Here is a 20,827-nt window from a genome sequence, read left to right as displayed (position 1 = left end):
CAAGCTTCATCGCTGGAAGACCTGTCGTCTCCTGGACTTGCTCTTGAACTTCCGTCGTTGCCTGGAAATTGCCGACCTGCTGAGATCCACATTCCCAGACTGACCTTTGAGCATCGGTCAAAAGGCATAGTTCTCAGATCTGGCATATTTACTGCGGCATAGCGCAAACCACTGGCGGCCTTCTTAACAAAACCATACTGGATGAAGATTCGCATGGTGACCGGTCATATCACAAAGAAATATGGAAATGGACCACCCTAACTAGGGCTCGAGCCAAGTGATTGATTCAACTCATATCGTGCCACAACTTTCAAACCTCTTTACTAATGGGCAATCAACAAATGAGAATATGGGGGGACCATGGAACCATTTGATATTTGATTTGGATATGACGCTCCTGAGCTGAGATGGCTTCCTGCTCTGCGAAATCCAAAGGTTTCGTCTTTCAAGCACGAACATAGCGCGATATATTGATCATTTGAAGACTTGCCTCCTTGGTATTGTCCCATGCCTGTGCATGTCACATTGACAGTTTTGCATGCTACTTTCCATTGGGCAAAAGCAAATCAGTTGGACCATGAAAAGGACTCGATGTTCAGAAAACCCTATTTTCGAATAGTACAGCAAAAGGGTGAGGTGCAGGAGCCCTATCGTCTCACGCTGTCGACCGCAGCCAGTGTGCTACCCATCATCTCTTTGATCTGATCTCCGAACCTTCTGAGCATTCTCGCTTCCTCGGAGGGCTCCCACCACTCATGCAAATCTCCCCGCGTATCAGGAAGGTTTGCGGGGATCCAATATGGTATCTTCACTTCTTTTCGGAAGGTTTGTTCAGGAGTCCACTGAATAACCCACCAACGCCGCCGGGGGACTTCATGTCCTCCCAGCTTTGCCTGCGATCATTGTGTTCGTCGCTTCCGCGTCGTGCCATGAGTCCGCTGAACATTCCGCCCTGAGAGGATGCAGATGACTATCAAGAATTTGATTAGCTGGTGCCGATTCAAGTCTACTATAGTCATAGAAAAGCTACTTCAGGACGCTGCATACCCGTCTTCTTCCAGCAATTGCGTTGGCAATGGCTGTTTGTGGCGAGGCAGCTGTCGCTGAAGCAGGAGCTGCTTTGGTAGTAGATTCAGCAGCTTTGCCACTGGTGCCACTGGAAGCCGACAGCCGTCGGGCAGGTTCATGCAGTTGTTTTCCGGAGGGGAACATGAACCGTCTATCACCTTCCCATGACGGGATAACCTTTTCAGTCGAAGCAGGAGGGCTAGTGCTAGTGGGGATGATGGTAGGAGGCTTCTCCTTTTCTGCTGGCGTGTAGCCAGGGCTTCCTTGGTGCACTTCTTTCCCAGATGGAAACATGAAGCGACGGTCTTGCCAGGACGAAGAAGACATGATGCTATTCGTGAACTTGATCGGGACTGGCTAAAGATATCTTATGGATTTCAAGAGTTTTTGAAAGGAGTGTCAGAGAGATCTAGGGTATTGGTGAACAGAAGATAACGAAGAACTAAGTCTCTCTTCGTTTGTCAGCTGCAGTTGATGGCAAGTCGTACGAGCTCCCTCCCTGAGATGCAAGGTAGGTCATAATTGAGGGGCAGGCAAGTTCCGCCTCCTTACGAGCCCTGAATGATACAATCAATCTGACTCGCCAAAGCATGTGCATGATGACTGTTTTAGGCGACCGTCATGCGATCAGACCCTATGGCAGGGACGGCATTGGATGGTTCACTCCCTGAAATGAACAGCCCGATGTGTCTCGGTATCTCATGCCCCCACCCTATGCGCTCCAGGCGCTGCTAAGAGCCTAGTGTTTGCGGGGTGAGCAGCTTGGTCAAAGTCTATGGTTGAGACAGACCAATGAACAGAAGAGGGGAATACCGATGATGTCATAGAAAGTCACGTGTTGATAAGGATAAGACTCCCATACGTCAGGGGACATCGGACAGTCCACAGGCAAAATGCAGTGCGAGACATCTTGGGTACAAAGTTGGTTAGGGAGAGTGACTAGTTGAGCACATAGAGATCTAGTGCAAAAGAACGTTCATTCCCTGACACCCCCAAACAACCGCAGGCCCCATCAGAAACCACTTGGAATTATCTAACAATAACAAACCTGCTAGCATGCAATGCAGCACCATTTCCTTCCCAAGCCTGGTAAAGATACAGTCTATAGTCTATCAGTCTCGAAGAACAGGTCTTGTCAGTATGAATGCAATACAAACGCGCTCGCCCGCAATGCACAAAATAGCAAGAACGGTATGCAATAACACAACCAGAAGACTCCTGAGACAACCATGAGCGAGCCTCCTACTCGGCCTTCTTCGACGTCTTGGTCCTCAATTTCATCATGACATAGACCAGAGCGTAACTGCTGATAACAAAGATAACCACAATCGCCGCATCGCGCCAGCCATAGTAGTAGTCCTTGAGATCCAGCGTATACAGATAGTCCGCACCGACGGAGTACTGGCACACCCGGCATTGGCTGGTGGCATCGGGGTTCGTCAAGTTCATCCTGGCGCCCATGCCCTGCATGAAGTCCTGCAGGTATGCGCTGCAAGACTGGCCGCTGGGGGTGTCGAAGATGGCCAGCTCGCTCTCCTTGCAGCGGATCGGCTTGTCGAACAGCGTGAAGGTCAACAGTGAGCCCATGAGATAGTTGAACGGGTCTAGGTAGTACAGCCAGTAGCGCCAGAAAGGCTGGATCTGGGAGTAGGGCACGAGCACGCCACAGAACGAGGCCATCACGCCGATGAGCAGAGGGTTCACCAGCGAGGCGAACACGGCGTTTGGTGCATATGCGGCGACGAATTGCCCGATGCCCGTGTACATGAACTCGTACATCAGCATAACGAAGAAGACGCCGCCAGCCTTGGAGGACGAATTGGGAAGTCCCGAGGTGTAGTAGAAACACACAAAGTAGAGAACGGCGCAGATGACGAGATACGGCAGCTCGGACACGATTAGGCCCGTCACGAACGGCCCCCAGTGGTACATCTTGGACTTCTTCTCCCGCGCCTCGTAGATATCGCGCCTATCAATGAAGAGCGGCTGGAGCTGCGCGATGACGCCAGGGGCGACGAAGATGAAGTTGAACAGCGCGAAGAGAGTGAGCTGTAGGTCGCCGACGCTGTTGCCAATCATCCAGAAGGAGAACCCGTTGAACAGTGCGGTGCCGATGTGAAGCATGACCTTGTTCATGACGTACTCGGTATTGCGGTAGAGAGCAATATTCATGCGACGGGTTACCAGTTTAGTCTGTTCGATTATCGGTGCCGCGAATTCGTAGCCGTCGTCCACCGTGCCGACTGGTTTTGACGCTGCGTCCTGGATGATGCTGTCTAGCTCCTTCACTACTTTGGTGTGCTCGTCAGATTCGAGCCAGACTTTCGACCAGTCACGCCCTTTGGACAGGCTGCCAGAGACGACGTCGATCATGTGCTCCGCCGGGTTGGCGTCAGCCGGGCAGGGGGCTCCATTACGGTCGAAATATTCTTTAATGGTCGAGGCATTCTCGCCAATGTCACCAAAGTATACCGTCTTACCACCGCGGGCGAGGAGCAGTAATGTGTCAAATTGAGCAAAGAGCTGGGCACTAGGCTGGTGGATCGTGCATAGCACAGCCTGGCCTGCAGCGGCTAGCTTTTTGAGGAACCGGAGAGTATTGAAGGCGGCTTGTCCATCGAGACCGGAGGTTGGCTCATCCAGGAAGATCAGGATACTAGGCTTCGCAACCAGCTCCACCCCGATCGTGACTCGTTTTCTCTGCTCAACGGAAAGTCCTGCTCCGACGCGGCCGATAAGCGAGTTCTCGAGGTCGTGCAACTCTAGTAGGTCAATCACTGTATCGACATAGCGGAGCTTTTCTTCCCGTGGGGCCTCTCGACTTTGTCGCAATAATGCCGAGAACTCAAGGGCTTCACGCACGGTGGCGTATGGCTCGTGGACATCGAGTTGTTCACAGTAGCCTGCAGATCTTTGGAACGACACGGGAAGATCCCGTCCATCAACCATGATACTGCCTCGGATTGTACCCTCGGTCTTCCTCTGAGCAAGAACATCCATCAGTGTAGTCTTTCCGGCACCGGATGACCCCATCAAAGCTCCCAGTTTGCCAGGCTTGATCCAGCCTTGGACGTTATCCAGGAGTAACCTATCCCCAGATGGTGTCCTGACCGTGTAGCTAAGGTCTTTCCAAGTGAATACCGAAGTGTTCTTGATCAGGGAATCTTCCAGGTCCTTGTTCTTCTTCTCCTCATCCGTAGTACTTGTATTCGAAGAGCTGGTGACGACCTTTTCCTTGGTTTGTGATTCTTCGTCGTTTGCGAGCAGCCGACTTTGCGCCTTAAGCTCTCTCGGGACCAGCAGCATTCTTCCGCCAGAAGATGGCAGCCAACGATTAGTGTAGAAGATTGTTAGACCAGCAAATAATGCCCACCAAGCCCAAAGGATACCCAAGTTCCTCCACAGGTGAGAGTGGGAATAAGATAGATAAGACAGATATTGGTCACCTGTCACAAATGAAGCCCCGGGAGCAGCGCCTCCCACACCTGTACAAGCAGCAAAGCTATCATCGGAGTATCCCGGCCCACTCGGAACCAAATTGTTCGCTGCGCAAGGAATGATCTGACCGTGAAACTCGTTTGCCAGCAAAGACTCAAACGCGTACGCCAATGGGTTGATCCAGTATATCCACACAAACCACGGGTGCATATCTGGCTTTCGAATCTCATATCCCATATATGTCAATAGGGCCGATACCGCGAAACCTGACACCTTGGAAGCGGCATCGAATGTAGGGAAAGCAGCACCAACCAGCCTGAAGAAGGCTGTCATGGCGATTGCGGCTGTATAGGTAATGATCCAGAATGTAAAGAAAGCAGCCGCAGTGGTCTTAAGGCCAACCATAAAGTACAGGATGATACCAAAAACAGAGACTTGAAGCACCAAAATCGGCAAATCTGCTGCAATCTGGGCAATGCAGAACGCAGCAGGGTGGTAAAAGGCAAACTCTTTGTGCTTAGCCAGCACTGGCCGACCGGTGAAAGAATCTGTGGTTTCGCTCATCGCTACCAGCGAGTTGTAAAGCAATGCATAGAATAATGCTCCACCCTTGACGAACAGTCCAGCCGAGGTATCGGGCGCGTTGTAGAAGAGCGACCCGGCAACGAGTGCTTGAATGAGGCCGGAGATCTGTTTAATGAAGAACGTCGCTTTGTCTCCCCAAATGATCTGATATTGTCGGATGATACAATTGAGGATCTGCACTGTGATCGGCGTGGTCAATGGTGACTTCTTGGGAAGACTCTTGTGCTTGTCTTGCTTAATTGCTGCCTTAAATTCGGCAGTGTATTTCTTCGCATCTTCAGAGGCGGCAAAGTCATATGAGGCCTCCATTCGCTTCTTGATAAGAGAGTTGTGGTATTGCGCCTGGATGGCTGCGGCAGTCCTTGGGAAGGAATCTTCAAAATCAGGCTTAATGGCTCTCTCGGTTGGGACAGTGACGCCAGTGAGAAAATCAGCGACGTTCGCAGAGTCGTCACAGAGAAATCCCAATTCTTCCATGAACGGGCGAGCCGCCTCTCGCTCTCCAAAGAAAATTTCTCTTCCTTCATCCAAGACCAGCACCTTGTCGAACAAGTTGTAGATGCCATTGCCAGCTTGATAAAGAGTCGCAATTGTGGCGAGACCAAGCACATCTGTCATAGCTCTAATGGCACGAGTCCACTCTAGAGCAGTACTTGCGTCAAGACCTCTAGTACTATTGTCCCAGCAGTACACACTTCCTCTTGCAGCCATCGTCTCAGTAATGGAGACTCGTTTCCTTTCACCTCCTGAGACACCTCGAACATATTCGTTACCGACTTTGGTATCATTGGTGTGTTCAATGCCCATAGACCGAAGCAGAAACTCTTTCACTGATTTTTGATACTCTGCAGGTGATTGCAAGTCGGATGGCCGCTGAGCTGGAACTTTCATACGAGTAGCAAAGTCCATGGTCTGCCCCACTGTCAATGTAGGGAAGTGAATTTCTTCCTCGGTATTCATGACAACCTGCCCACGATATTGTAGAACCTCATTGTTGTCCATGGAACCCCAATGGACATCACCAGTCACTTCGGCATAGCCAAAACGTCGGTTCGCAAGCATGTTTAAGAGTGTGGTACAACCTGCGCCTGGGCGACCGAGAACAAGAAGCATTTCACCTGGCTTCATGCAGCCGTGTGCATCCTGAATGATTGTCTTTCTAGTGTCAGTAGACTTCGCCCGTCGACCTTCGGCGATTTTGGTGGGAATGTTGAATTGAGAAAGGACATTTTCGTGGACAGCGGCATGCTCGCCTTCGCCGTAGACTGTTAGGTTCCTCCAGGTCACACCAAGCTTCCGATCCTTCAGATTGCTAGCTTGATCTTTCGCGTATCTCGCCTGTACTTCTGATTTCAATTCCCACTCGGGGTAAACTTGGTCAGTCTCGTCATCGTCACCGATATCATACCGATCTCTTTCTCGCTGGCTCTCAGAAAAGGTAGACTGACGCGTCAGTGTCCTCCATAAGGACTCTCGCTCTGTCGTGGGCGAGTGCGGCGTGGAGGCATTGGAAGCCCGTCGTCTTGCCATGATGGCCAAGTCTTCACGCCCTGTGAATGATAATTTCCAAAATTCAAAGACTGCAACTGAGCATCGAATACCGATGCGTCAGTATGTATACCGTGGAAATAAGTCATGTACGAGATGACATAGAGCTGCCTAGAAAGAGGTGCTTAGTGGTGTCGCGATTGATACGCAGTCGGATGTTCATGGATACATCTCCAGGGGACCATAGTTGGGCTGAGGCGTAAGATATGCTGTAAAGGGAGAGAGCTCGGAATAAAGATGTTATTATCAAAGCTTGGATCCACCTGGCATGATGTGTGAGAACAACAACTGGTGCACAACTTGAAGTTCACGTTGTGATGCCGAGTGGGCCCCAGACAAAATCGTTTTCATCGGATTCAGAGTCGGCATCCGAACCAACCGACGAACCCACAGTTAACGCGTGCCATATGTCGTGCAAACTCTGTTCAATGCCAAGATGATAAACACTGGCCAACACGCTTAAAAGGAGGGTAAGGCTGAGCTTATTCCATATTTTCGGTGGAGCTTGGAAAAGTGATGTTGTCATAGACCCAAGAGTGGCATGCCAGGGCCAGCCTTGGTGATTGGCTTCGATGGATCAATGGATGATATCCACTCGGTGAAAGTCTCAAGATGGCTCCGGCTCGATGTTTTTTCTCGCTCAGACTCGGAGGCAATCACTATCCGATGCTTGGCGGCCTAATTTCTTTCCGCCCGGCTTTAATTCAACATGTGTGGTACTTCAGAAAGAGGATCTGCTTCGTACGAAAGAAAAGACTGCCGGCATGATCTGTGACTTATGCACAAAGCTAGCCGCAGTATCGTTCTTCCTTTGGCTTGTTGGAGTGCGTTAGCCATCCTCGGGTTGCAAAGGCATTCGTTCGAACCCCATTGTGACAGTAAACGCTGACTCATAAGTGTCCTCGACCGAAAGGAAAAGCATCAGCTTCATAGTTGAATTGCAGAAGCTGAGACTATCCCCGAAGGGACAGTGACGGCTAAAATCGACATGGAATTCAAGCACGCCGCGGGAAGAATACGCAGGTTGGAATGCCTGAAAGGAACACAGTGAGAGTAAGAACAAGTCTGCCCATACAAGGCTCTTTTTTATCGATTCGGAATGCCTCAAGGTGATTTCCCACCCAGCTGGCGATGGCATCTACTTTTGGAAACACGAGTGGGCACATTTTGCCACTACCTATCCATGCCAAGTCGTCGGGTTCATGCAAAAATCACGCTACTTGGTCTGAAATGATCGATCTTGCCACGCAATTCTCCTCTTCTCATACTTGACAACCTCGTCTCATATTTGATAACTTCTTCGAGAATCATATGCCAGGGAAATATTCATTGAGGTTGATTAAAGTATTCTAGCCGTGGATACTGGGTAGTGAGTATTATGCGAGACCATCTCACAATGCATTCTTCCCGCTGCCATTCAATTCCCCATCAATCTGTCAACAAGGCACTGGCCTTCCAAGAGGCTCGGGCACTTTTCATCCCATATCTCGGGAGCCAAGTACTCAAATAGCCTCATTCTTTTGCACTGTCTGTTGATGATCACTATTCGGCCTATCCTCATGGTGATCGCTAGCCGGGAGTGCGTAGCTGAGGCGCTTCTCGGTATCGACGTCACCGTGCTCCTCCCTGATGACACGATGGTAATCAACGTGGGTATTCCAAGGCTTGGTATCACTCAGGAACATCTCCTCAACCTCTTCGAGTGTCTTGCCTGCCGTTTCCGGGAAGCAGAAGAAGACGTGGATGGTCATTGCCGTGCAGAAGACGCCGAACAACACGTACACCTTCCACTTGATGTTCACGAATGCGGGAGGCACGAAGTATGACAGTGCGAAGTTGAACACCCAATTCGATGCGGTCGTTAGGGCGACGGCTTTTCCTCGGACGCGGAGTGGATACAGCTCGGGAGGATAGATCTGTGGGATTAGTTAGAGAAGCTCAATCGATTGATGACAGAAATAGGATAAGTCTCCAACACCTGTGGCTGGTGTACGTACCCAGCTGACGGGGCCCCAAGATGGAGCGAACGATGCGACAAAGAGATACGTGCAAGCGATGACAGCGCGTGCGGGAGCACCATTGATTTGCCAGGATTGCTGTTCAACATGGTCCACTCCGCCCGGCGGAGCTGGCTTGCCGTAAGTCGCCATTATTCCAGCATTGGCGTACATCCAGATGGACATGAATGTGGCGCCAATGAGGAGAGGCCATCTGCGACCCCATTGATCGATAAAGATGAGAGCGAAGATGGTCATAAATACGTTGATGACATATTGAATCGACGATGCCACAAGATTACTGTTTCCAGAAAGTCCCGCCATTCCCTAGATTTTCAGGGTTAGGGTTAGGGACGGGTATAGGGTTGGGTTTAACGTACGAAAAGGTACGTGATGTAGTACATCATTACGTTCATACCTGAAGGAGAAAGTTAGATAGTTAAAATATCGAGATGAAAACCCGAATCATACCAGTAAGCTGACTCCAAATCTGGGTGAAGACGCCGATATGAGTGCGATTGATCATCTTGGGCTTGAATAGTTCAAGATAAGAGACATCGGCGTTTTGGCGTTCGAATTCACACATGTCCTTGATCTCCTGCAGCTCGCGCATAACAAAAGGCGCATTCCTGTCGCCTTTGGCGTGAACAAGGGCTAAGACGCCATGGCATTCTTCCCATCGGTCCTTACGAGCGAGCCACCTAGGGTAATGTTAGTTGACATGGTCTGAAGGAATAGATAAATCATAATTGAGATCGGTATACCTGGGAGATTCGGGGAGAAGGAACAATCCGAAAAATAAGATGACGGCAGGAATCATCTGCAAGCCCCATGGGATGCGGAACGCATTTGGGCCACTGACAAAGCTGCACCCATACGAGATGTAGAACATGATTAGGATACCCCAAGTGATGGCCCATTGTTGCGCACCGACGACACGACCTCGTTTACTGGGTGGTGCCAATTCAGAGACATACACAGGAACTATACTTTAAGGTCAATCAAAGGGCTTTGGTTGGGAAATTAATAGTGCGTTGACTGTACTAACCTTGAGCAGAGCAGATACCAACGCTGAAGCCATTGATGAAACGGCCCACCACGAGCATTCCAATGTTTTGAGAAGCACAAACGATAATGGAACCAATACACCAGATGACCGCACCAATCTGTATGGATCTCTTGCGGCCGAGTATATCGGAGAGCTAGGAGATTGATGAGAACACAACAGAGGAAGGGGTCCCGCGGTTCAACCTACGAAGCCAGAAGTGAGAGCACCAGCAAAAGAGCCACCAGGCATAGAAGCAGTGATTCCGCCTTGGGTGTTGGCGCTTGGGCCGGAGCATTCTGGAGGACCAGAAGGACCTTGATTGAAATAGCATTTGTACTGCTGTGTACCAATACTGCAACGGGTCAATCGAGGCATCTAGCATGGTTGGAACGGCAGTACTCACATTGCTGACATAGACGAGATATCAAAGCCGAACAAACCACCCCCGATAACGGAGATGGCTGTGATAAAGTAGATGTTTCCTATCTGATACATATCGGCGGGCTCCAAGTGAGAGGGGCTTAAGCTAGAGCGGTTGCTTCTACCTTGGAGGGATAGTAAGAAGCCAAGATCAAATCAAGGCAGCGTCTCCTATTTAAATGATGATGGGCTAAATCTCTTGCGAACAGCACAAGTTACAACGTTTGTGCGGCGGTAGGACAAGCATAATTCCGAGTCTTGTGTCGTATTGTGACGCCCTGCGACCTATCACCGAGTACATAGGTATGGAGATGGAAATGCGACATCAACTTACAGGTGGGGAGCGTTGCAGCTCTATTCCCATATCCTGGAGCCCTGCTGATGCAATGCTGGCACCGGTTGTTCCAAGGATCTATGACTGTCCTGCGGAGATGTGATGCGGGAGAAATGTGTGTTTCGCTGGGGTATGCATGGATGTCTTGGCGTGTCTTACTATGAGAGGTGCGTCATAGGAGCTTGACATTACAGAAATCTCGTATTCCCTGTCGTTTAAGAACCAACGTCTACCGAAGTCTAAGGTGGCGGAAAAGCCTGTCCACCAATCTTTGCCTTTATGCTTGTGTTTAGCATCGGTGCTTGACCAAGCCACCTGCAGACTCCCATGTCTTAGCTGTCGATCCCTGAGCGCCACTGACTGCATAATAAGCTGGAGACTGATACCTGTCCCTGACAACAAGCGGGTTTCATAGCACCAGGGATTGAATGTGATCAGCTGCATGCCCGCACCATATACTATTTGGCTAGCGACTTGAGTCTATTCGCTTCATTTTTAAGTCTGAATTTGCGAAGGTAGAACACATTAGGCAATGGGTTTGCAGATCACCTCGTCTTACCGTGCCACCCTCGTTACCTGTCGTTTAGATCACGGATAATCGGCTGGGTGATGCCTAAGTGAATGCAACCTCACCCCTTCCACAGCACTTTCTATCGACAAATCGCGGACTCAGTACCAAGTATGACGAAATACTGAGCCTCTGAAACGGTCCTCGCTCAGTGTTGTACAGACAGCATTCCCAGCGTCGCTGGCGTGATCCTTGTAACGGTTTGGTTTACTCGTAGCTATGCCCTCAATCAATCGGTGAATTCTTGCTCACGGCGAGAGATACACCGAAACTGTGAGATTGGTTTAAGAAAGGGTCGACATGCACATGTTTGGTCTGGGGCATTCATTACTGCTGGCCTTACCTCTCCGCAAAACCCCTAAGCCATGTATCTTAAGCGCTTGGGTCCTGGAGTTTCTGACTTGGCTATTAGAACTCATGAGCCATCACACCATAGAAAGGAGACCCAGCGAGCAAGGTGCCCTAGATCATGAATTCACTGTTACATCCTTCAATTCTACCCTAGTAACTATGCAAAATAGGTGGACCCTAAGGGGCTATTTGCAAGATCACGCTCCCCGTATTGATGCTCAGAACTGGGCATCAACCCGCTTCGAGAGTATCACCCTTCCCACGTCATCGGTCTGGATATTGCACCTCGATTGCGAGGAGTCTGGATATCCATCTGAGGAGGTCAAATCGACATTTGAGTTCTACGAGAAGTTTTCCTTTGATATACCATGCCTGAAGAGACTTTGCATTAAGTAGGAACACTCTACGGTAACCTAACCAAATAAATTGTAACCTTAGGCCGTGGCAGTGATCACAGGGCACGGTTTCCCGGCTTTTTGTGGAATTTGTGCGCTTGATTCAGCGGACTTTCGGGGCTGCTTGTCCTGCCAGAGCAGTTTTGAAACCAAAGAGAAGAGTGTTATGAACGGCTGAGTTGACCAGCACCGCAACATCTTCTATAGTGTCGAAGTAACATCTATTTAATACTACTTTTTTGAGCAGTAAATACTTCTTTAGATAGGTATTCCGTACGGAGCAGCCTTTTCCACCACAAGTCTGCACGCCCACGAGCCCCCGCCCGTTAGTCCAAGATATTCCATGACATTCCAATAAAATTACTTAGTGGCGTTCCGTACGTCTTTCCAGTTAAGCTTCGTTATTTCCAACGCCGTCGCAGGTTCGCTCTCCCGGGAGGAACCCGAGCAGGATCCAGTACAGTACATTATAAACAATGATAGGATACGAGAGACCTGGGGCATCTTACGAACATGTCTCGATCGGGAAGGGGTGGGAGCTGCAATCCGTAAATGGATTTGCTAACTGGGCCAAGAACCCGCATTCGAAACAGTGTGCTTTTCATTGTCAACGTGCTCGGAGGTAGTCGATAGTACCGGTACCCTCATGGGTGGGAAGGAGAAGACCAACAGATATTGGTATACAATTACGGTTTGTCCTCTAAGAGCAATCACACTCTCCACGGCCGTGAACTCACGAACTCTGGCAAACAATGAACAGGTTGAGTTACGCGCATACCACGAACATTCCAACGCGTTGCGACTTTTGTTTACAATCCCTCGGGAAGGTAAACATTGTCGCACGAACCCCTCATTTTAAAAGGCAGCGTTTTGAACAACTCGGCCATCACAGTTTTTGCACACAATGCAAAATCTTGGTACAGTGGTCAACAAAGACTCTGACTCTCAGGAAAGTCGCACCCTGCACTAAAAATTCCCCCATTGTCAAACTGTGGCACAACTGCACGGCATGAAGAAAGGACAGCTTAATGCGAGACTCCAGTCTCCCCGAAAGATGGACAAGACAGACAGCCCGAATAATGCCAACGAAAAAGGGTCTCCTGGTACGTCTAATTGGCATCAGTACTGGAAATTTATACCTAACCATCATTTGAACCCTCAGCTCGGCGCACTATGGGTGGAAGTGGTTTCGTGGGACTGGAGCCTTTGAAACCTGCGGCCCCGCAATACAATATGGTTGGGCAATTTGGTGGCCCGTGTTTTGATGAATCAACCAACAACTGGAAGACGAGCTTCCAAGTGGAAGTGGATGGTTCGATTGAGGTGGACGACGAGGGGGTGTACAATCAAGTTCGACACCTTGCCCACGATCGTGAACAAATTTGTGCTGTAAGTCTTTTCCGAAGCTGCCAAACTAGATCCCACATCTCCAGGCTATGAATTACGTCGGCCAATTCGCGAAACAAAGTCACTGGCAAGCTTTTTATTATTGTGCTCCGCAACTCGACAGGCATCAACGGTCAACCGAAATTAGAAGAGGTACAGTGGGCGGGCGTCCATGTCTGGCTTCTGGCTAGACAAGACGAAATTCATGACATGCGCCCACTTCCTGGAGACGATTCGTAGCACAAATGGCTATCAAACGGAGACATTTCTGAAAGCTTCAAACCCCGAACGACCACGAGCTTTTGCCTCCAACAAAAAGCGGGCCGTAGGATTGAACGCCGGCAGTAGGTACACAACTCTAAATTGTATCCTCTCCAAGATCCTAATCTCTTTCAGGTCCTGAGTCGTGGCCAGTGTATCTCCTTCGACTGTCAAAATCTTCGGACATCGCATTTTTTGAGTTGACTCAAGCAGTGACCAAATGGGGTAATCATCCCCCATATTCAGTTCAACTACACGAGCTGTCTTCATCATTCGCTATACCAACTTATGGAAATGCATTGGCTATGCCTTTCAAAGAGCCTGATCTAGCACATGTGCCCCTCTTCGCAGCTTACTATCCGGGTCACAATATGTCTGCGACAGTGACGTTTGTCCCATCAAAAAAGAGTTCGCAAAACAAGCCAACGTGGGGGATACCTGGGGTCTATGGTGTGCGGAAGGTCAAAATTCTACTTCTGGTGCTGCACACGGTCCTGCTGTAAGTCAATATACATCCGTTTGCTAACAGCCTTGGCACTCTAAACAAACTCCCAGGACTACGCGACAACATTCACACCCAATACCCGAAATGTAGCCTTCGGTCAAGTTGAGACAGATCATCGAGGCGCCCCAAAACATGGTAAACAGGGTAACAGCCGTTTTGTGCAGACTAGAGAATGCAGCATTGTCGGATCCTATGGCTGTTCAGGAGGCATGGTGTGCAACCTTTACCGTGAGGCCAACAGTTGGCAATCCGCCGTCGTGGGACTATGTAAGTTGTGTTCAGAGACAGGGTTTTGTCAATGTGAAGAGCTAACTAGTTTTTAGACCATGGAGAAAGTTGGAATAATCGGAGATATAACGAATTCGTGGCTTTCACACCCGACTTTGTCGAAGCGATTCGAACGGGGGCGTTTTGGGCCACTGGGTGAGCGAGGTGAAAATCCTACTTATAGGTACTGAACGCTGGCATCAATTTACATAGGAGGTGTGAGGAAGAAGGGTATGATCTTCCAGACCAGTAATCCCACCAAACATTGGCTCAAATGGAACGCGAAGCCAGACGTATATTGTCACCGAGCGCTGATCTGATACTGTTGGGGCTGCACCTGGCGACTGCTACATTTTGAATCACGTTGTAGCATGAAGGCTGATCTATCTAGAATCGAGACGAGCAAACTAGAGCCCAAGACAATTGGTGGCTGAAGAACAACCTATTAAAAGACACCTTCAAGTGCTAAACCAGGGGTGCAAAGGTGATTTTCGCATCAGCAATTAAGCCTGGGCAATACAATTTAATTCCAATGAATGTAAATTGGCTCATAGAGGAGAAATCCTAGTAAGTGGTAATTGACCCAAGAGTGCAGACACTTGGTATCCTAGGACAGAACTGTCTTATGGTCGACAACCCTTCGCCTTTGGTCATAGTCTTTCAATTCTGCCCAACACCGTGTCACAGCTTATTCTGACTTGTCTTGCGTTTCACAGTACTTCCAGCTATACTCTTTTCTTCTTCAGCCGTCGTCAATCGAGATGTTACTCTGTTTAGGTCCAATTTAGCGACTTTGTTAAGTCTCCTTCAAAGCACTAAGCAGGCTAGGTGATATTCGGCAGAGAATTCCAAATAAATGCCAGCACTGCTTCTTTACCTTTAAGAGGACAGCAGATAGCGTAATATTGGCCAGTCAAGCGGTCTTGCCATCAATTCGACTTAGAGAGCCCACTCGTTGGGTTCGGTCCATATGTATCTATTCCCATCGAACCGCTATCAAATACCTCAGGACCTTGAGTTCCCCGCCTCAATTATTTCAGGGTCTTCATTCCCGTAAACAATGCATCCTGAGCTAAGAGACACAGCCTGTCTCGGTCCTAAGCCATTGCTCGATACTTCTTATCACCTCTAGGTTCCGGGCGACAGTCCGCAAGCATTATTCATCATCTTCAAACTCTGTATCTCTAGTTCGAGTCTCCAACAAATACCTCGTCACCGTAGCCATTCTCTTCTCCTGTTCAGGAGACTTTCTACCAGGAAAGTCTCCAAGACCACCTTCAACCTCGACGCTATCCCAGCTATCTCCAATTTCCAAAGCTAGAGCTTCCACCATACTCCTTCTCGCCCATTTCCCGGGTGTGGCCCAAATTTGACCATTAAATACTTGCTGTCGGTCGTTCTCCCATCCAAGTACATCGTATCGGCGTCGACGAAATAACGACAATAATGCATGCATATAGAGGTAACGCTTCCCAGGCCTTGCAGCAGTCTGAAACTGAAGACGTCTCTTGTGGATTGTGCTGTACGGCGCATCGACTGCTGGACATAGTCTACTGTCATTTAGTAGATCTTGAGACAGAATGATGCTCATAAACTCGTTGTTGTCTGTTGGGTCGGGTACAATAACCATTCGTCCATCATCCAAGATCTTTTCGAGGGTATTATGCAGCATTAGGCCATTCCGTTCTGACCAAATGAGACCGTACCCTTCGCCCGGTTTGGATCCGAATAAATATGTAGCGTTCTCCTCGCCGATTGCGTACGGAACTATGTGAGCTGCCTTCATCGTTGATGTTTCAAATTCTCTCCCGGAGATAGGACACCAAATCTTACTTGAGAAAATTTCGGGAGGCGTCTGTAAGAGCTTGAAGCCTTCGGGATTATAGGCTTTAATAAGCCTGTTTCGAAATGATGTCTGATCGGCGCCTGATCTCTTATGCTGCCTTTTATAAGATGCATTAGCAGGCTCGGGGAGGTTGCCGGTGATGGCCATCGTATAAGCTTCGCCGATTTTAATATGGCTCAATTGACCTAGCACGCCGTACTGTACTCGGATTCGGTCAGCCGCCAGAGCAGCCCTCTCTTTCAGCAGAATGTTATCAGTTGCATCAAGCTCCATTAAGGCCCTCTTTAGCTCTTTTCGTTGGTAGTTCGATGATAGTTCGCGAGCTTCACGGACGACCTTGCGAGCTTCTTTTAGATGGGCTTCTATATCTTCGACTAGTTCTTGTCGTTGATCAATATAAAGAGATGTCCTCTCTGGCTCATCGCCAATAGGCTCGTCTGATGAATCGGAGATTTTTCGAATTCGGCCTTCGATCTCTGCGGATTCGTTGTCAATGGTCTTGCTGATCTGTCGGACCGCTGTTGGTGTTTGGAAGTCTTGTAGTGGATCGCCAAATGCTGAGTCTAAACTCTGTCGCATCTTCGACCGTTTAGAGACGCGTCTGTCTATGTCTTTGCTTGACTCGGCCATACTGTAAGAGCACTAGTGTGAGAACTGAAGTGTGAGAACTGAAGTGTGAGAGTAGGAGTATGAGAGTTGAAGAAACAGTATTTATTCTGATGACCGAGGATCATAATCCATAAATGCTTGGTAGGTCCTCAGCTCTTGTCAAGGCTAAGAAGGAAATTTTGGCTGGGCAATCAATGTCCTTGGGGACAGCCCCACTTTAGTAGCAGCTGCCTACTGAGGCTAGTAAAGCTTATTAGCCACTAACCAAACGCTAAGGGCTGATGTCGTTCTTGGTGACCTCTGCCTCGACCTCCTTTGGTAAGAAGACTGCTACTGTATTAAGGGTCGGCGTCGACGAGGTCTAGTTCGACGAGGGCTGATTCAATGCTAGTACATAAATCTACGGTCTGACAGTCGCGCATAGAGAGTTCAAAGACCTAAGTCGAATGAGTCATGTAATTAAAGTTGAACTTTCCGACCGAAAGAGGAGTAGCTAGCCACAATAACCATTGGTTGAACTCGTAACCTCTCTCCTAGATCGGTGCAGCATGTATCAATCAGGACGATGCACCTGAACGAAATGCGACTCTACTGGGCAATGATTTGGTATAAAAGGGCATTGGATGGATCCAGAAACGGTTTTGGTTTGAAACACTCTGAGGCGCAATTAGTGGAGAGTCAACTCATGGGCTTTCCTTCTCTAATGCCACCAAAAGGCGAGAGAGATGCGGTTCAGGTGAAAAGTTCATGAGGCTTTCTCGACCCGAGGTTCGCAAGCAACCTCCAGGAAGCCTTTGATCGCCACTTATGTAGATGGAGCATGTGGAACGACTGTCCTCAGGCGCTTCACAAATGGGCGGGGCTTAACAGACATAAAGAGCATAAGGTGAATAAGACTATTATATAGTGCAGCATCGTAGGAGAAGTGCGTTGCTTCGCCGAGCATCTCGACCCTAATCTTGTTCCACTTTACGACTTCTAGCCCTGGGACATCCCCACTATGGCGAGGTCAATTAAGTGTTCCTCCTCACTTTCGATTTTCCAATAAAGTTACAGTCTTCGGCCTTTTGATTCCGAAGACCATTGGAGCATATATAGAATGGGTCTCTGAGGCCAATCTATCCAAGCCAGTCATGCTTAACTGGCGCTTCCAAGATAGGGGCATCGATAACAGTCGTAAATTCATCCTTGGGATCTTTCAGGAATAGAGAGACTAAAGCAGATTAGTTTTTGAATGCATTCAAGAGGAAGGAAGTTCGTGAAGACTTACAGTCTAGTCCTACCACACTAAATGCTGCAGCAATGGTGAAAACGTTACGGAACCCGATGACATAAGCTTCTTTCAGTGCTAGAACGGATGCTGTGATTATTCCAGGTGTGACTCCTTCGATTCCCTGCAGGGAAGATTGATTACCTGATGCAAGGGCAGCAATGAACCCTTCGATGCTGGTGTTAAGAAGCCCATTCGAGAGAGCAGCCTGGGCGACCTTTGGCCTGATATTGCTTGTTAAGGCCTTGTTGAAGACGGCGTTATAGATGGCTAGACCCATGGTGCCGCCAGCACTTCTACATGCAATCATCAGAAGAGTACCTGAGGCGATAAGTGCAAGTGGCGTATAGAACTGCGCTATGACGATGAGTGCATTTAGAGAGATCCCGAAAGCTAAACCGAGAAATACTGGATAGCCCCAGGTTGCGGTCGCAGAAGATAGGTCGATTGACGCCATCAAGCTGGAGTAGATTATGAAGCAAACAAAGGAGAACACGATTGGTGTCCTCAGTGAGCCTATGCGAGAACAATAGTATCCAGTGCCCACAGCGGCAAAGAGATATGTCCATCATGTGACCTGTATGTGACACCTGTAAGGATCAGGCATCGACCGAAAAGGAACTCGACCTGGAAACCGGAGTAGTTGTTCGCCGCAAAAAATATCATGCCCTCGCAAGTAATGCAAGCCAGGGGAAGAGCAAAATTGCGTGAGCGTTTGAATAGATCGTGGTGCAGCAAGCCATCCTTTGTAATCCAGGTCCAATAGACAACCAGCGCCACGATGGCGTATAGGCCCACAATGAATGGGACCAGGACTTGTGGGGTTTTCCAGTCGTACGGATCAAAGCCCATCCGAGACCAATAGAAAAGCCCAGCAAAGCAACGATGAGCAGCACGCTGCTTATGAGGTCTAGCCTTCTGATCCTCTCTCTGACCGCTAGGTGCTGAAGCTCTCTGGCCGGCGGACTGTAGAAGGTGATGATTCTGCGTGCTATGGTGAAGAAGGCCGCAGCAAGAAAATACCAGAAACTGCGAAATGCCGCCGGGGAGTGGTTACACATTGCTCCACCAATGTATAATCCCATGGCCCAAGCAATGCCACCACCTACGTGAATGGATGATTGTGCATATGGCCGATATTTCCGTGGAACGATCTCGGATGTGATAGTCTGTGCAAGTCCCTGACAAGTCTGCGCGAAACCTGCGATGGTTTGTCCTGCAATAACTATTCCAATGGAGTTGGCGCATGAAATAATAAGGCAACCGACCATACCGGCCAGCATCCCGCCTACAATAAGCCATTTTCGGCCCCAGTAATCAGCAACTTGAGTCAGTGGGGGCCAAAAATAATGGGGTTGATCCCGAGTACGAGGGTGATCCAAGTCACCTTATCACCGCCGCCTGCGACTGCGACGATATGGATGATACTCGCAAAATAGATACTCCAAATAGCCTGGAAACAAATACACGTAAGCGCAAGAATTGGGCTTTGGTTGACTAATGCCGCACATACAACGATCAGGGCCAGGAGCTTTAGAGTGATGTTAAACTGGCCTCCTTCGTCGACATTGAATCTTGAAACCTCAGCTGGAGCCAAGTCCACGATCTCGACTTGCGCTTGTATAGGCGTACTCTTGCGCTCGTTCTCGTTGGAAGACATGGGAAGCTCAAGAAGAGGAGTTCGTTGGGGTTTTCTTTGATACTCGAGAGCTTCAATAGGATCTTCAATAATGTGCGTCTTTCATATTTTCGCAAGGGAGCTGCGTCAACATTTGAATCTTTCCAAAATTGGGATTAATGACTCTCGTTGTTACCAATGCCTGTCGGTCCCACGCCATGGCCTGGGTCCTTCGTTGTCCCGTATGCTTTTTGGCGGCCGCACCCAGATTACCCCCGTTTTGAAACCGATTGCAGGTGGGGAAATCCACATAACCCGTTCCTTACCCGGTTTTATGTCTATGCATTAGTTGAATTGCGCCCGCACTGTGACGAGAGGAAGTGGCAATAATAGGATACTGTCTGCTGCTTCTTAACAGGTAAAATATTGGCAGAACGATATTGTATCAAGTCTATTCGTTGCGGCGCTTGTGGAGTGGTCCCCCTCTCCTTGATTGCATCACGGATAGCAATTCATGAGATATTCTCAAGACTTCCTATTTCCGTGGACAGAGTTATGACGAAAGAGCTTGGCTCCATTCTCATAGATAATCCTCACAACTCCTGACGCGTCCACTTGGCCAAGCACCTTCCTCGTGCATGAATTACCCAGTCAGCAGAGATCCCTACCAGTGAGAAGGAGACAATGACCCAGATGCGGCGTGACCTGAACGGTATCTGGGGCATCCGTAATATTGCATTTGAAACAAAGCCTCATGAAGTAGAAGTCGACAGACTGGGGCAAGATATCATTTATCTCTCCCCCTGTGGATATACTGGTGCTCGCCTGAGATTGGTTTGAAGGAGCCTGCAATATACCAAAGAGTCAACAAGAGCACTGCCCACAACAGGATTCGTGGCTACCACCATGATTGTGGGTAGTATCCTATGATAGAATTAGTAGCGATGTTCTGTGATCATTGGGAAACTGAAGAACGTGGAAATATTCTTGCTACTGTCGGATGGTGTCTCAGAGGACTGTAGCCAACGATAATTGGAATATTGAGTCTTTCTGACTGGGAGAAGTACGACTCGAAAAAAGATGAGGCCATTTCCGAACTATGTCCCACTCTAAATAGATAGCAACATAATACGCTTGATATTCAGTTCAAAGATGGTTCTTCTAAGTTCGTGCACTACATGTTTTATATCTGACAGTTCATTAGGGGCATTTCCTGTTTGAAGGAAGACGGAACAGAGGTAAATGTAATTGATGCTATGCAATCAGACAATAGGATTTTGGCTACAGCTGTCGACAACATCCTTGACTATATT

The 20,827-nt window shown here is 48.8% G+C and overlaps 7 protein-coding genes across 7 annotated transcripts; 1 reads left to right on the top strand and 6 right to left on the bottom strand.

The window, feature by feature from the left end:
- Positions 1-808: 808 nt before the first annotated feature.
- A1O9_05050 (uncharacterized protein) lies at positions 809-1,395 on the bottom strand (the record flags this gene model as incomplete). Its single annotated transcript, XM_013407336.1, has 2 exons — positions 809-970; positions 1,048-1,395. The coding sequence occupies 2 exons, from the start codon at positions 1,393-1,395 to the stop codon at positions 809-811; spliced, it is 510 nt and encodes a 169-aa protein (XP_013262790.1).
- A 915-nt stretch (positions 1,396-2,310) lies between these two features.
- On the bottom strand, positions 2,311-6,621 carry A1O9_05049 (ATPase; the record flags this gene model as incomplete). The annotated part of the gene is made up of 1 exon (XM_013407335.1): positions 2,311-6,621. The coding sequence occupies one exon, from the start codon at positions 6,619-6,621 to the stop codon at positions 2,311-2,313; it is 4,311 nt and encodes a 1,436-aa protein (XP_013262789.1).
- A 1,520-nt stretch (positions 6,622-8,141) lies between these two features.
- On the bottom strand, positions 8,142-10,179 carry A1O9_05048 (uncharacterized protein; the record flags this gene model as incomplete). The annotated part of the gene is made up of 8 exons (XM_013407334.1): positions 8,142-8,555; positions 8,637-8,963; positions 9,017-9,054; positions 9,108-9,337; positions 9,401-9,620; positions 9,685-9,838; positions 9,892-10,036; positions 10,088-10,179. The coding sequence occupies 8 exons, from the start codon at positions 10,177-10,179 to the stop codon at positions 8,142-8,144; spliced, it is 1,620 nt and encodes a 539-aa protein (XP_013262788.1).
- Positions 10,180-13,310: 3,131 nt separating this feature from the next.
- A1O9_05047 (uncharacterized protein) lies at positions 13,311-14,331 on the top strand (the record flags this gene model as incomplete). The annotated part of the gene is made up of 4 exons (XM_013407333.1): positions 13,311-13,482; positions 13,535-13,878; positions 13,955-14,171; positions 14,228-14,331. The coding sequence occupies 4 exons, from the start codon at positions 13,311-13,313 to the stop codon at positions 14,329-14,331; spliced, it is 837 nt and encodes a 278-aa protein (XP_013262787.1).
- A 996-nt stretch (positions 14,332-15,327) lies between these two features.
- A1O9_05046 (uncharacterized protein) lies at positions 15,328-16,647 on the bottom strand (the record flags this gene model as incomplete). Its single annotated transcript, XM_013407332.1, has 1 exon — positions 15,328-16,647. One exon carries the CDS (start codon positions 16,645-16,647, stop codon positions 15,328-15,330), a length of 1,320 nt encoding a protein of 439 aa, XP_013262786.1.
- A 1,097-nt stretch (positions 16,648-17,744) lies between these two features.
- On the bottom strand, positions 17,745-18,176 carry A1O9_05045 (uncharacterized protein; the record flags this gene model as incomplete). The annotated part of the gene is made up of 2 exons (XM_013407331.1): positions 17,745-17,839; positions 17,897-18,176. 2 exons carry the CDS (start codon positions 18,174-18,176, stop codon positions 17,745-17,747), a joined length of 375 nt encoding a protein of 124 aa, XP_013262785.1.
- Positions 18,177-19,226: 1,050 nt separating this feature from the next.
- Positions 19,227-19,556, bottom strand: A1O9_05044 (uncharacterized protein; the record flags this gene model as incomplete). Its single annotated transcript, XM_013407330.1, has 2 exons — positions 19,227-19,349; positions 19,410-19,556. 2 exons carry the CDS (start codon positions 19,554-19,556, stop codon positions 19,227-19,229), a joined length of 270 nt encoding a protein of 89 aa, XP_013262784.1.
- Between the last annotated feature and the right edge of the window lie 1,271 nt (positions 19,557-20,827).

This window comes from Exophiala aquamarina (genome assembly GCF_000709125.1).
Source record: "Exophiala aquamarina CBS 119918 chromosome Unknown aczIA-supercont1.3, whole genome shotgun sequence".
Taxonomy (NCBI): domain Eukaryota; kingdom Fungi; phylum Ascomycota; class Eurotiomycetes; order Chaetothyriales; family Herpotrichiellaceae; genus Exophiala; species Exophiala aquamarina.
This window is presented reverse-complemented; position numbering and strand designations above follow the sequence as displayed.